Source organism: Sorex araneus, chromosome 5, assembly GCF_027595985.1.
Source record: "Sorex araneus isolate mSorAra2 chromosome 5, mSorAra2.pri, whole genome shotgun sequence".
Classification (NCBI taxonomy): Eukaryota; Metazoa; Chordata; class Mammalia; order Eulipotyphla; family Soricidae; genus Sorex; species Sorex araneus.
In genome coordinates, this window is record NC_073306.1 from 4,287,678 (window position 1) to 4,302,150 (window position 14,473).

The 14,473-nt window shown below is 67.9% G+C and overlaps 1 protein-coding gene across 1 annotated transcript; it reads left to right on the forward strand.

Moving 5' to 3' along the window:
- Window positions 1-1,005: 1,005 nt before the first annotated feature.
- Window positions 1,006-11,595, forward strand: PGD (phosphogluconate dehydrogenase). The gene is made up of 13 exons (XM_055140518.1): window positions 1,006-1,117; window positions 1,331-1,406; window positions 1,986-2,165; window positions 4,442-4,507; window positions 4,711-4,829; window positions 6,726-6,795; window positions 8,145-8,279; window positions 8,395-8,584; window positions 9,767-9,897; window positions 9,981-10,114; window positions 10,788-10,887; window positions 10,974-11,096; window positions 11,250-11,595. Exons 1-13 carry the CDS (start codon window positions 1,110-1,112, stop codon window positions 11,367-11,369), a joined length of 1,452 nt encoding a protein of 483 aa, XP_054996493.1. The 5' UTR covers window positions 1,006-1,109; the 3' UTR covers window positions 11,370-11,595.
- The last annotated feature ends 2,878 nt before the right edge of the window (window positions 11,596-14,473 follow it).

Genomic DNA, 14,473 nt, shown 5'->3' on the forward strand with positions numbered 1-14,473 from the left:
AATGTAATGCTCACACACCCACCACCAGGAAAATTCTCTGTCAGGACACTGCTGGAAGTGCCTCTGCCCAAGTAACTAGGGGGCGGGTAGGTGGGACACAGTCTTGCTTCGTTGTGCATGGGGGAGCCCCCAATCAAGGCCAGTGCAGTGTCCCCCCCTTCCTATCCCCACCGGCACCTTGGGGTGAGGCTTAAAAAACAGCCTCGGGGCCCAGAGCGACAGTACAGCAAGTGAAGCGCTTCGTGTGCCCCCCCCAGCCCCATTCAACCCGGGCACCCCCGAGGGTCCCCCCAGGCCCCCCAGGAGCGATCCCTGAGCGCAGAGCCAGAAGTCAGCCCTGAGCACCTCCTTTAGTGAAACCATCTAACTATAACTTTTTTTAAAAAGGCCTCGGCCACGAGTCCACCGCCAGCGCGCAGCGACCGGTCACTCGCCGTCTGCGTGACTTGAGCAATCCGTGGTTTATCCCGGGGGGGGCGGGTGTGATTCCCCCCCCACGGAACAAACAGGAGGAGGGGGCGCAGCGGGGGTGGTCCCCGGCGCCCGGGGCTGACCCCTTCACTCAGGGGTGCGGGGCAGCGCCTCCAAGCCGGGCCCCGCCGCCCGCTTCTCACCTGCACGAGGGGAGGTGGGGTGGCCACGGGCTCCCCACGCCCCCGGGACACCCCTGCCCCGTGCCCCAGGGCCGCGGGGACGACCACTGGGCCGGGCGGCGACCACCCCCACGCCGGGTCCAGGGGCAGGGTCGGGGTCAGCGCAGGGGCCCTGGTGCTCGGCCCCGGGCCCCAGACAGGGTCCTGCGAGAGCCCCTGCCCGCGCCCGGCGCCCCCCGCACCCGCCCCGCACCCCTCCTCGGCCCGCGCCCCGCTCGCGCATCGATGCGCTCGGCGCTCGCCTGGCCGGCCCCGGGAGGGGGCGGGCCCGCGCGCTCAGGTGGTGTAACAGGCGCTGCGGCCGGCCAATGGCCCGGCGCCTCGGCCCCGCCCCCGCGCCCCGATTGGCCGACGCCGGAACGCGGCGGCCGCAGCCCGGGAGGGAAGCCCCAGCCGCTGCCCGCCGGGGTCCGCGCCCGCTCGCCCAGCACCGTGCAGCTCCGCCGCGCCGTCGCCATGGCCCAGTGAGTGTCCGCCCGCCCCCGAGCCCGGCCTCGGGAGCTCCGGCGCCCGCGGGGCTGCAGGCGGCCCGCCGGGGTTCCTGGGGAGGTGGAGGGGGACCCCCAGGACTCCCAGCGCCCACGGGACTGCCCGGAGTGGGTGGGAGCGCGGGCTGCGATGCCCCGTTCCGAGCGGGAGGTGGTCCCCAGGGTGGACTTGACCGCCGGGTCTTGCAGAGCCGACATCGCGCTGATCGGACTCGCCGTCATGGGCCAGAACCTGATTCTGAACATGAATGACCACGGCTTCGTGGTGAGTGCGAGGGACCCTCCGAGCCGGGACCCGCTGCACGCCCCGGCCCGCGTCTCTGTGCGCCCCCGGTGCACTGGCTCCCGCGGCCCCCGCCCCGCCCAGCTGGGGCTGACCACCCCGCGGAGCCGGCAGAGGGAAGCCCCCCTGGACGTGTAGCCGCGCGGCGGCAGGCCCCGGGGACGTGCACCCTCGCGCGCCCTAAGGGTGCTGGGGGAGGGCGGGAGAAGGGGGGACGTTTCTGCGGAAACTAGGGCTGCCCTAGAGGCCTGGGTTCCCGCAACGGACAGCCCGGCCCAGCCGCTGCCTCGCGTCCTTCCTTAACGCCCGCGCCCCCGGCCCGATGTGTCCCGGGCAGTAGGTGACCTCTGCTTACCTGCCCTGCCACTTCATCCTACTTAAATCCCTGCACAGTGAGCAAGCCGCCCCGGGACCTGGGACGGGGACAAGTCCGCACGGGGAGGGGCGGGGGGGGGCGCCTCTCCCAGCCTGGGGCTGAGCAGAAGTGCCCGGCCCGGCCCTTGGTCAGTCGCCCGCAGCTGGGGTTTGCCCTCCGCCTCCTAATCTGGCGTCTCCTCCCAGGTCTGCGCCTTTAACCGGACGGTCTCCAAGGTGGACGATTTCTTGGCCAATGAGGCCAAGGGGACGAAGGTGGTGGGCGCCCACTCCCTGGAGGAGATGGTGTCCAAGCTGAAGAAGCCCCGGAGAATCATCCTGCTCGTGAAGGCTGGCCAGGCCGTGGACGATTTCATCGACAAGTTGGTGAGGCGGCTTCTGCTCCCCGCCGCCCCCACCGTCCTGGGTTTGGGGCCACACCGGGCTGGGGGCTGGGGGTCAGGGTATACTACAGGGTCTCACCTGGGTTCCCTCATGTGCCCGCTGAGCCCTCTCCCGGCGCTTGGTTCTTTCTTTTTGCTGTTTCAACCCTTTTGTACTTAACTGGGTGTTATTGGTGTTTGGGGGCCCCCCCGACCCCCAGGGCCTGCTCCTAGCTTGGAGCTCAGGGTTTGCTCCCCGTGCTGGTACCTGGGAGGGTGGATCATGAGGTACTGGGGCTAGAACCCACGACTCCTGCGTACAACGCTCCAGCCCACGCGGCCACCGCCCAGACTGCTTTAAAGATTTCTGCCTCCTTTATGTTCTGAACAGGCACTGTTCAGTCTGGGCAGAGCGCTGGCCTGTGTCTGGGTGAGCTTGCTTGGCACCCAGTAACCACCTGTCTTCTGTTAATAATGACCCCTTATACATGATTTACGAGGGCACCGGATGTCCAGGTCAGGGTTCCCTGGAGGGCCCGGAAGAGAGCGCGGCGGGCTGAGTGCCGGCCCTGCGTGGTACTGTCAGCCGCAGCCCCTGAGCATGGGGGGGTGTGGCCCAGAAACAGGAGACCCCCTCGGCGCCCGGGATGCAGCCCCTCACAGAGCACTTGCCCGAGCGGCTCCTGCAGGGCCCAGAGGAAGAGACAGGAGTGCAGCTGCTGACCTCAGTGGCTCCCCGTGGCTGTTTGAACAACCCGGTTTGTTTGCTGCTTGGGGAGGCCCGTACTTGGCCCCGGCTTTCCCGCCCAGGGTCCCTCCTGGCAAATGAAAGCCACCGGTGCTGGCAGAACAGCGGAGCGATGGATGGACCCCCACATATGGGCAGGGGAGCCGGCTCAGGGCTACAGCCCAGCGCTGAGCCCCCCCAAAACCCACGGCTTACCCTGCAGGACAAGAAGGGCCAGACCAAGCTTTGGTTTGGTTTGGGGACCACACCCAGCCGTGCTCAGGGGTCACTCCTAGCTGCTCCTGGGGAACCATATGGGATGTAGGGGATCGAAGCCGGGTCCACTGCGTGCAAGTGCAAGGCAAGCCCCCTCCCCGCTGTCCTAGGGCTCTGGCCCCCAGACCAAGAAACTGCCCAGGCTCAACCAGAGACTGGACGGGGCGAGCAGGGGATGCAGCGCCTGATTGGTGCGTCTCTTCCTGCCACCTCCCACTGCTGGGCGGGGCTAGCAGGAGGTGCTGCGGCCTGATTGGTGCAGCGCGCAGGTTCTCTCCCTGCCTTCCCACTGCTGCTGACCTGGGTCTCGTTCACGCGGGAAATCAGTGGATGGGTTTGACCCTCCGCCCCCCACACTGACCCAGGCTGAGCTTCTAGAACCGATCTTTGTTTTGTTTGGGGGTGGCCCCCCCCCGCTTCTCGGGGTCCCTCGCAGGGTGCTGGGGCCTCTGCAGGAGGTGGTCCATCCGCAGGGCCCCTCTGGGTGTGTTGGGGTAGCGTGGGCAGTGGGCACGTGGCTATGAGGGGCCCCGTGCGAGGCCCCCGTTGCAAGTGTGGGCACTGAGCGCGGGGGTCAGACCCGGGCCTCCCGCGTGCCAGGCAGGTGCTCGGCCCCTTGGGCCCCGCGCCCGGAGCCTGAGCTCGCCCCGGGTGTCCAGCCACAGCAGGACCTGCCAGAGTCAACAGTGCTGTGGCTTTCAGCCCTGGCCTCCCACCCTCCTTCACGCTCCCCTTCATTCCATCCTCCTCCTTCCTTTTCTCCTCTCCTTCCTTCTGTCCTTTTTTCCTCTTCCCTTCTCTTTCCTTCCCTCTCTTCCTTCGCCCTCCCCTTCCCCCCGTATCTGCTCTGTGGCTTGTCTGCTGTGGTACCCGCACAGTGTTGGGGGAGGGGCTCCCTCCTGGCTGTGATGCTCCCACACGTTGTCAGAAGTGCTCTTTGGGGGTGATCACACCCCTCTCGGGGCTTCCCCGGTCCTGGCTGCTTTGTGGCCGGAAGTGGCCGTCATGGGGCCAGGGATGGCCCATGGCAGAGCCGCCAGGCTGGCCAGGCTTTCCGAGTTTCGGGTTCGGGCTGACCCGGCCCTGGGCTGCTCGCTCTCCCCCAGGGGTCAGCTACGTTCTAGCTCTGTCTTTGATTCTTTTCCACATTTTCCTCCCTTTTCTCTCTCTCTCTCTTTCCCTCTAGTGGCAGGGCTGGACCCCCGGGCCTCCCCCATCTCAGGCACGCGCCCGTCCCCGGCCTTGCTTTGCCCCCCTAATGCCGTGTCTGGTCCCAGGTACCACTGCTGGACTCTGGCGACATCATCATCGATGGAGGAAACTCTGAGTACAAGGACACCACAGTGAGTGGTCACGGGTTCCTCGTGGTGCAGAGAACATGCTAGAAAGACTCACTGGCACTGCACTGTGGGGGGGCGGGGCGGTGCTCCACGGCCGTCCCCGGCTCTGATGGCCCAGTGCCCGGCCGTGTCTGCGCGGAGCAGGGCTGGCGGGTCCTCCCGTCTTCCCCGGCTCCCCCCAGCCCTGCGGACGTTCTCTCCCCTAGAGGCGGTGCCGGGACCTGAGTGCCCGGGGCATCCTGTTCGTGGGCAGCGGTGTGAGCGGCGGCGAGGAGGGCGCCCGCTACGGCCCGTCGCTCATGCCGGGCGGGAACAAAGCCGCGTGGTGAGTCCTGTGCCCACGGGGGGCCCGAGCCTTGGGGTCTGCGCGGCGTCTGTGCGTGTCCCCTCCTGCTGCCTCCCTTTTCCTTCCTCCCGACCTGCCGCTCTCGCCCCTGACCCTGAGCCTGTGGCTCCTGGATCAGCTGAAGGTTCCGGGGTCCGGAATTGGTTCTGGGGGTGCCCCTGTGCTGGGCTTTCATGCCCCGTTGGCCCCTCGGCTGCTCCATACTCCAGGGCGCGTTACCTGGGGACGCGGGGTCGGGGGGGGGGGGCGAGGGGCCTCGAGGAAGGAGGTGGGGACAGTTCAGCCTCGTGTCCTGATTCTGTGCAGTGGGGACCCCCCGGGACAGGTGTCTGGCAAGGATGAGCCCTGCGACCTTGGATTCAGAACGGATGGGCTCACACTAGGGGAAGGCGGGTGACAGCCTGGCGGGGCGGGGTGGGGGGTGGCTACACGCTGACGTGGTGGGGGGCAGTGGCTCCATCAGAGCCATACGTGCCGAGGGGCAGAGGGTGGGGCGCTGCAGGCAGATAGCAACGCGGGGTGGGGGCGCTGGCTTTGCATGTGGCCAACCTGGGTTCAACCCCTGGCACCCTGTATGTTCCCCCGAGTCTCACCAGGAGTCAGCCCTGAGCCCAGAGCCAGGAGTCAGCCTAAGCACTGCTAGATGTGGCCTAAACACAGATTTTAAAAACTGAAAAACATGGTGTATGCGTTCATGCTATCTTGGTCATGTCACCTAAACTACAACATACTTTTTTGTTTTGTTTATTTTTTGCTTTTTGGGTCACACCCAGCGATGCTCAGGGATTACTCCTGGCTCTGCACTCAGGAATCACTCCTGGCGGTGCTGGGGGGACCCTGTGGGATGCTGGGAATCAAACCCGGGTCGGCCACGTGCAAGGCAAACGCCCTCCCCGCTGTGCTATTGCTCCAGCCCCAACATAATGTTTTAGAAGATAAAATAGTAAAGCAAAAGAAAAGGGGAAAAAAACAGAAGTGGTGTGGGCGGATGGGAGTTCGTGGGACCACCAGCCACGCCTGTGTGTAAGATGGGGCAATAGCCGAGGCTCAGCGCCCGGGAGGGGGAGGGGCAGGGGAAGGAAGTAGCGGCCACAGCACAGCGGGGAGCGCACTGGCCCTGCACTCGGCTGACCCGGGTTCGATCCCCACCATCCCATGTGGTCCCCCAAGCCCCTGCAGGAGTAATTCTGAGCTCAGAGCCAGAAGTAACCCCCGAGCGTCACCGGGTGTGACCCTGCACACACCCCCCCAAAAAAGAAAGAAGGGAATAGAGGCCCCTGTGGGACAGATGTGGGCAGGAGGGAAGGTTGATTTCCAGGTTCTCAGGACTCGGGCAGGTGTTAACGCAAGTGCTCGCCTTGATCCCCAGAAGTGAAGGGCCCAGACTCAGCCCCAACCCCGAGGGGCGACAGAGGATCCCGGAGAACGGCCAAGGGGGCGGGCTGGGGGGTGACTCCCCCGAGGGCACTGGTGCTGGGGGCTCGGGCGGGGCTGCTCCCGCGCGTGAACCCTCTCAGTGGCACCCGGCCCTGACGCCCGGGTCAGGTTGCCACAGGATTCTCACGCCTGAGGCAGAGCCATGGGCCCCCGGGAAGCTGTTGGACTGGCTGGGGCGGGAGCGAAGCCACAGGAATGGGGCCACGAGCGAGGTCCCAGGAGCCAAGGCCATGGCAGTGGGGCCGGGGCAGGAGCGCCCGCGTCTGAGTGGCTGTGGAAGTGTCTGTCCAGGGCCGGGCTCCCCGGGGCTCTGCCTCGGGGCCTCAGGATCTGCGGAAGCCGCCCGGCCGAGCACTCCCGACCGAGCACTCCCCTTCTCCCAGGGAACCCTCCGGTGTCAGGGGTGTGGGCCCTGACGTCTGTCACTCCCTCCTGCAGGCCCCACATCAAGACCATCTTCCAGGAGATCGCCGCCAAAGTGGGCTCCGGGGAGCCCTGCTGCGACTGGGTGAGTGGCCGGGCGGGGGGACGGCCATGGTGGGGACAGGAGTGTGGCTGGGTGGGGGGACGGCCATGGTGGGGACGGGGGAGTGTGACTGGGCGGGGGGACGGCCATGGTGGGGACGGGGGAGTGTGGCTGGGTGGGGGGACGGCCATGGGCGGGCTGATGAACGTGCAACCTCAGAACCAAACTCTGAGCTGCGGGGGAGGAGCGGAGGGGGCCGTGTCCCCGCTGCCCACTGCGTTTCTCGGGCCGAGGGGTCGGGGGTCGGGGTGGGGGCATGGGGTCCGAGGGTGCGTGGCGGATGGGGCGGATGGTGTACGGGGGGCACCTGGGGAGGAGGGGTGTGTGGGGGTCGTGTGTGCAGTGGCAGTGTGGGCGTGTGGGAGTCGGGTGCATGTGGGTAGTTGGGGGTGGTGTGTATGGGGGGGTGGGCGTGTGGGGGCGCGTGTGGGTCCTTGCTCACGTGCTGGGGTGTTCCCCGGCCTCAGCGGGGGGGGGGGCAGGCATGCCCTGCTTCCCTCAGGCCTTGCTAGTGACAGCCCGTGACTGCTCCTTAGGGCATCAGGAGGACGGGGCCACTCGAGCACTTGTCTGTGAGCCCTGGGTTCCTTTCCCATCATGCACAGTCCCCTGAGCACTGAACTGGGAGCACTCCATAAAGGGGAACCAGAAAGACGGGGTGAAATGAGACTTCCATGAGCGACTGTCACCTTGGGGCAGTCTAAGGTGCCGCCCTGGCCCCCTCCCTGCCCCTTGGACAGGGTGGCCCGGCGGTGTCCTTGGCCCACTGTCGGGGGAGCAGCGCCGGCCGGCCCGCGGGGGCTGACCCGCTCTGTGGCCTCCCGGCCTGCAGCGAGCCGGTGGCCTTGGCCGCAGATAGTGTCCTGCGGGTGCAGTGACCGTGACAGCACGGGCAGGCAAGGCCACGGGCACGGGTGGCCTCTGGGCACCGTCGGGCTGCAGGCTGGACTCCCACTCCGCCCCCTCCCGTTGCTGTGTCAGCCACAGCCTGTGAGCGGCCGGGCCCAGAGACGGGGAGCTCAGGGGGGACGCTCCGGGGCGGGCAGGGGCAGCAGAGAGAGGCCGGAGCTGAGGTAGCGTGCAGGGTGGGGCTTGTGGGGGCCATGGGCTGGAGGGGGTGAGGAGTGGGGAGCTGCAGGCTGGAGGGGGCGGGGGGCACAGGCCGGAGGTGGGGTGAGGTAGGGTGCAGGGGTGAGGCGTGGGGGGCCGGCAGGCTGGGGCTGCGGTGGGGGGGCAGGGGGCTGCCCTGGCTGCGGGTCCCCGTGACTTGGCGACTCGGCCCCGCTGTGTGGGCCGGGCCGGGCTCTGCTGAGGCGCGTGCTGTCTGGCAGGTGGGGGACGAGGGTGCGGGGCACTTCGTGAAGATGGTGCACAACGGCATCGAGTACGGCGACATGCAGCTCATCTGCGAGGCCTACCACCTCATGCGGGACGCGCTGGGCCTGGGGCAGGACGAGATGGCCCAGGTGAGCCCGTGGGGACGGGCCCTGTCGGGGGGGGGGGGAGGGGGGTCGGGGGTCTCGGGACTCGCCAGCTCCCAGCCTGGCGCTGGAGCCCTCACCCCGCCCCTCCTGCCCGCAGGCCTTTGAGGAGTGGAACAAGACGGAGCTGGACTCCTTCCTCATCGAGATCACCGCCAACATCCTCAAGTTCCAAGACACCGATGGCAAGCCCCTGCTGCCGAAGATTCGGGACAGCGCGGGGCAGAAGGGCACCGGGAAGTGGACGGCCATCTCGGCCCTGGACTATGGCGTCCCCGTCACGCTCATCGGTAAGGCCCTGCGTGGGGGAGGGGGCGCACATGTGCCGGGCCCTGGGCTTACCCCGGCATCACCCAGAAGATGCAAAATAGGGCCTCTGGGAACCGGAGCCTCAGTCTGGTGGGGAGGCGTTGGCCTTGCACGCCTCCGACCTGGGTTCGATCCTGGCATCCCATTGGGTCCCCAAGCACCACCCGCAGTGCTCCTGAGTGCAGAGCCGGGAGTAACCCCTGAGCATCGCAGGTGTGACCCAAAAGTAGATAAAAAAAACAAACAGGGGCCGTGGAGCCCAAGAGATAGCACGGCGGGTCGGCCCGCCCACCAGCCACACGGCCGACCCAGGCCCCGTGCGCCTCTGCCAGGGCGGGCGCCACACACTAAAACATTAGAGTGAAAATTTAAAATGTAAAGGAGAGCAGGGACTGGAGGAGGCCGGGGGAAGCAGCAATGGCCGCGTCTGATTGGGCCGGGCCTGGCCCGGACAGGCTGTGTCTGACCCTCCCCCAAGCACCCCCCTTCTCCCCCCGGGCCCCCTGCCTGGGGGGACTTTGTTCCTCTGCAGCCTGGGTGGGGCAGCTGGGAGCCGCCTGACAGCTCACCTGGGCGGGTCGCACCTGTTCGTGCCAGAGTCCCGGTGCCGAGTCATGCTGTGTCTGCGGGACGGGCGAGGCCCTGGGTCCACATCCCCGCCCGGAACGGCCTCCCCGGGCCGCTGGAGACGGCGCTGCTGGGTGGAGTGTCCGGCGTGTGTGTGGCCCCTGAGACAGTCAGTGCGGGGGCTGGAACGAGAGCAGCAGGGACGGCACTTGCTCGACCCCCAGCACCCCGGAGTGGTCCCTGAGCACGGCTGGATACGGGTGCAACCCCCAAAATATACATACGATGCTGAGGTGTTTCCCCTTCCCTAACGTACATCGAGTCTCTAAGCTTCTGGAGCCAGGGAGAGAGGGGCCCTCAGTGGCTGGGGGCGTCCAGGTCGCCCCCTGCCCGACCCCCTCGGGCTCTCGGGGAGCTGAGACCCGGCGGGGGCAGGGGGGCCCGGGCGCGGGGACGTGGGGGCTGGTTCCCCCCCCGCCGCCTGGTGTCCCCAGGCAGAGTGTCTGGGATCGTGTCGGAGCCCAGGGGGTTCTGCCTGGCCGGGAGGGCTCCGTGGGCCCTGGACTGTTTCCAGAACCTTCTCCCCGTTCCTGCAGGAGAAGCCGTGTTCGCTCGGTGCCTGTCCTCCCTGAAGGACGAGAGGGTCGAGGCCAGCAAGAAGCTGAAGGGCCCCCAGAAGACCAGCTTCAGCGGGGACAAGAAGGCATTCCTGGAGGACATCCGGAAGGTGGGGGCGGGCGGTGCTGGGGGCGGCACAGGGTGCCCGGAGGCCTCTGCAGCCCGTGACCCTGTGACCCCGTGACCCCGCAGGCCCTCTACGCCTCCAAGATCATCTCCTACGCGCAAGGCTTCATGCTGTTGCGGCAGGCGGCCACCGAGTTTGGCTGGACCCTCAACTACGGCGGCATCGCCCTCATGTGGAGGGGCGGCTGCATCATCCGGAGGTGAGGGGCGGGCACGCCGGGCACGCGCACACATGAGGCACTCGCACACACACACACACACACACACGGGGCATGCTCACACACGGGGCACGTGCACACACGGACACGCTCACACATGGGGCATGCGCACACACGCACACACACACACACACACACGGGGCACGCGCACACAGCAGGCACGCTCACACACGGGGCACGCTCACACACGGGGCACGTGCGCACACAGACACGCTCACACATGGGGCATGCGCACACACGCACACACACACACACACACGGGGCACGCGCACACAGCAGGCACGCTCACACACGGGGCACGTGCGCACACGGACACGCTCACACATGGGGCATGCGCACACACGCACACACACACACACACACACGGGGCACGCTCACACACACGGGGCACGTGTGCACACGGACACGCTCACACATGGGGCATGTGCACACACAGGCACGCACACACACACTGGGCACGCGCACACATGGGCACGCGTGCACACACACATGGGGCACGCGCACACACACTGGACACGCTCACACACGCCAGGCACGCGCATGCACGGGGCATGCTCACACACACACACACACACACACCGGACATGCGCACACACCGGACACGCGCACACGCATGCTCACACGCACGCTCATACGCCGCCCTCTGCCCCTGCAGCGTGTTCCTCGGGAAGATCAAGGAGGCGTTTGAGCGGAACCCGGCGCTGCAGAACCTGCTCCTGGACGACTTCTTCAAGGCGGCCGTGGAGCAGTGCCAGGTCGGGGTCGGGTCGGGTCAGGTCGGGTCGGGGTCGGTGTCGGGCACCCCGGAGGGCAGCGCCCCTCAGTGGCCGCTGTCGTGCAGGACTCGTGGCGGCGGGTGGTGAGCACCGGCGTGCAGATGGGCATCCCCATGCCCTGCTTCTCCACGGCGCTGTCCTTCTACGACGGCTACCGGCACGCCCTGCTGCCCGCCAACCTCATCCAGGTCAGTGCTGCCGGGGCCGGGGCTGGGGGCGGCTGGGGGCCAGGGGGGCGGCCGGGGCCCAGGGGTGTGGCCAGGGGCCCTGTGTGTGGGGGTGCGGCTGGGCCGGGGCGGGGGCAGCCTCCGGACACCCCAGCCTGGCCTCTTCCCTTCCAGGCCCAGCGCGACTACTTCGGGGCCCACACCTACGAGCTCCTGTCCCGGCCGGGGCAGTTTGTCCACACCAACTGGACGGGCCACGGGGGCAGCGTGTCGTCCTCCTCCTACAACGTCTGAGCGGTCGGGGTCCCCGCCCCCAGCAGAACATTCCGTGGCCTCTGTCCACTCTCGCTCCCGTCTTCCCAGTCAAGCCCCTGAGAGCTCAGGGCCGTCCTGTGTGGCAGCTCCGTCCAGTGGGCACCTCCGTCCCCCGGGGCCGGCAGGGTGTGTGGGCGCCCCCTGACCCCAGCGACCCGCAGAGCCGGGCCCCTCTCTGCACTCAATAAAAGCCACTTGTACTCGGTCGCCGCCTCTGTGCAGGCGGGTGCTGGGGCTCGCCCGGGCCTCATGCGTCGCCGTGACCCCCCCCCGTGACCCCCACCCCATCCCAGCTCCTGAAACGGGGAAGGCGGAGTCTGGGGGCCTGTGAACCCCGGGGGTGGGGTGCCGGGTAGGGCCCCTTTCCTCGCTGGGCGGGGTGGCCCACGCCCTCTGCGGCTGGCTTCCCGGGGTGTGTGCTGTGGATTTTCGGGGCCAGGACCTGCTGAGTCACGGGACCGAGCTTCCTGGACCCCGGCCAATGTGCCGTTCCTCTGGGAGATCCCTGCAGGAAGGTTTCTCTGGAATGTTCCAAGCAAACAGCCTCCTGGTGGGAGCAGCTGGGCTCCAGGCCTGCCCTCTGACCTCTCTGGAAGACTCCCTGGACATTTACTGACCCACCCCCGGGCCCCCTCAGCCCTTATGGGGTCCCTAGGACGCTGGATGTGGGTCGGGCCCAGACTGGGCACAGCGCTGTCCTGCTCTGTCCAGCACAGTGGGGCTCCAGGGTCAGAGCCCCCAGGGGCAACCGGCCCATGACCACCCCTCACCCCCACCCCCAGGCCCCAGGGCAAGGCAGCTTCCAGCAGTGCCGGGCACATGGCCGGGTCCAGCCCGACTGCCCCCTGGCCGGGAGTGGCACGTGCCTCTGGCCTGCCCTGTGGTTCTTGGTGGGGACAGGCCCCGTGGTCATCTCCGGACAGAGGAGCTGGGGCAGGGGACCCTGAGCACGGGGTCGGGCAGGGGCAGACCTTACTCCTGAGCCCTGTCAGCAGCCCCGGAGACGCTGGCCGCGTGGATGCGCCTCCAGCTGCTGTGCCCGTCCCACAGCAGGACAGCGGCGCCCACCGGCCAGAGCTATATGGCGGGGCCGGCAGGGGCCTGGCCACTGGCGTCTGTCAGCCGACCGGCTCCCCCGCTTCCCCGGGTTACTTGTCCTATTCCTGACCTGCCGGCCTTGGCCCACTGGGTCAAGGGGTCAAGGGTCAAGGAGCCCCTCGAGTGTTCAGTGGGGGGAGGGGCCGTGCTCCACGTCACCGAGCATCGGGAAACATGCTCAAGGCCAAGAGCTCGGTCACGAGTGCAAACCCCTGGGTCTCCACGTGCTGCCGTCTGCGTTTGCAGGCACACCGCAGCCAGGACCTGTCAGGCCCCACAGCTGCCAACACCACGGGTGCACGGGCCCAGCAGGCACCAACAGGGGCAGACCTGTGGGCCTGAGGACTCGTGAGCACTGCAGCATGGGATAACGCAGCCCGGCGAGAGCCGCCGCCATTACCAGGGCAGGGAGGGCAGGGGGAGCAGGGGGGTAGGGAGGGCAGGGGCATTTGCTTACAGCGGGAATCCCATCCCAGCCCCCCGCCCCGCCAGGAGTGAGCCCTGGTCACAGCCCCGCCCCAGCCCTGGGGACCCAGAGTCAGGTATAAGCAAACCCAGGGGTGGGGTTTCCACGGCTCAGTCCCAGGGGCCCAGGCAAGGCCAGAACTGGTTGGGGTCACGCCCTCTGGGCCGTGGGTCCTGTTGGTGAGTGGACTGCACCGAATCTCCCGCGGGGGCGGGGGGTGCTGGAGTGACAGCACAGCGGGGAGGGCGTTTGCCTTGCACATGGCCGACCTGGGTTCAAATCCCAGCATCCTATATGGTCCCCCAGCACCGCCAGGAGTAATTCCTGAGTACATGAGCCAGGAGTGACCCCTCAGCATCGCCAGGTGTGACACAAAAAGCAAAACAAAAAACCCAAAAACGAATCTCCCGCAGGGGACTCCAAAAGGCCACAGCCCCTGCACGAGGCCAGAGGGGTCCAGGTCGATTCAGGAGACCCCACCTCACCTGTGGCCTGACTGAGGAGCCCCTGACCCCGTGTCCCCTGGGGGAGGGCGGGGCTTAATGCCACCTGTCCTGGGGCATCGGAGCGCGGGCCCAGGGGTCCCGGCACAGCCTCGCTGGCCCAAAGGGCACCAGCCCTGGTTCCATCCCGACCCCGACCGCCCCTACGGTGCCCTGCGCCCCACCAGGAGTGAGCGGGGGCGGGTGGGTCTGCCGCCCGCCGTGCTCTGGGGCCCCTGTGTCCCCGCGTCCGGCCGGCGGGGGACACCGTCCCGGCTCACGGCGGGCGCACGTGGCTGCGGGCTGGCCTGTCCACCGGCTCCGCGGACGCTGGACTTGGCCCCGCGCTCGGCTGCGCGCGACCCTGCGCCCTTAATCATTACCGAGCTCACCCGGGCCTTCTCCCCGGCCCGGGTCCGGGTCCCGGTCCCGAGGCCGCACGTGCAAATGGCCCCCCGAGCCCCGCGTCAGTTTCGGGGGCGCCGCGGGCCGGGCCCGGTGGGCGCGGGTCAGCGGCCCCGCGGCTCACGCCGAGTCGGAGCCCCGCCAGCTCCGAGCAGTTTAACCCAGAAGGGTTTCCGCCTCCGTGAGCCTCCTCTCTCGACTCTGGGGGGCGGGACCCCCGGGCCCCTCCACGGACCCAGCGAGACCCCCACGGAGCGCGCCGCCCGGCCGCGGGGGTGGCGGTTTCCCGGTGTGTGCTGACACCTCGCGGCCAGTGCCCGCAACTGCAGCTTCTCTTTCCGACCCGGACTCAGCCTCCCTCCTCTCAGACCCCCAACCATAAGGGCCTGGGACCCCCGCGCTCAGCCTCTGTTCTTTCATTCTGAGACGAACCGCTTTTGGGGGTGGGGTGAGGGAGTGCTGGGGCCACACCTGGCAGAGCTCCCAGCTGACTCCTGGCTCCGTGCTCAGAGCTCACTCCGGTGGGGTTCAGGGTCCTGGGGTCAGCGCCAGGTGAGCACCTGTACACTGTTCATCTTTGTCTCCTGGTCCTGTTTCTGGCCGCCCCCGGGGGTGCTGGGGACCACGTGGTA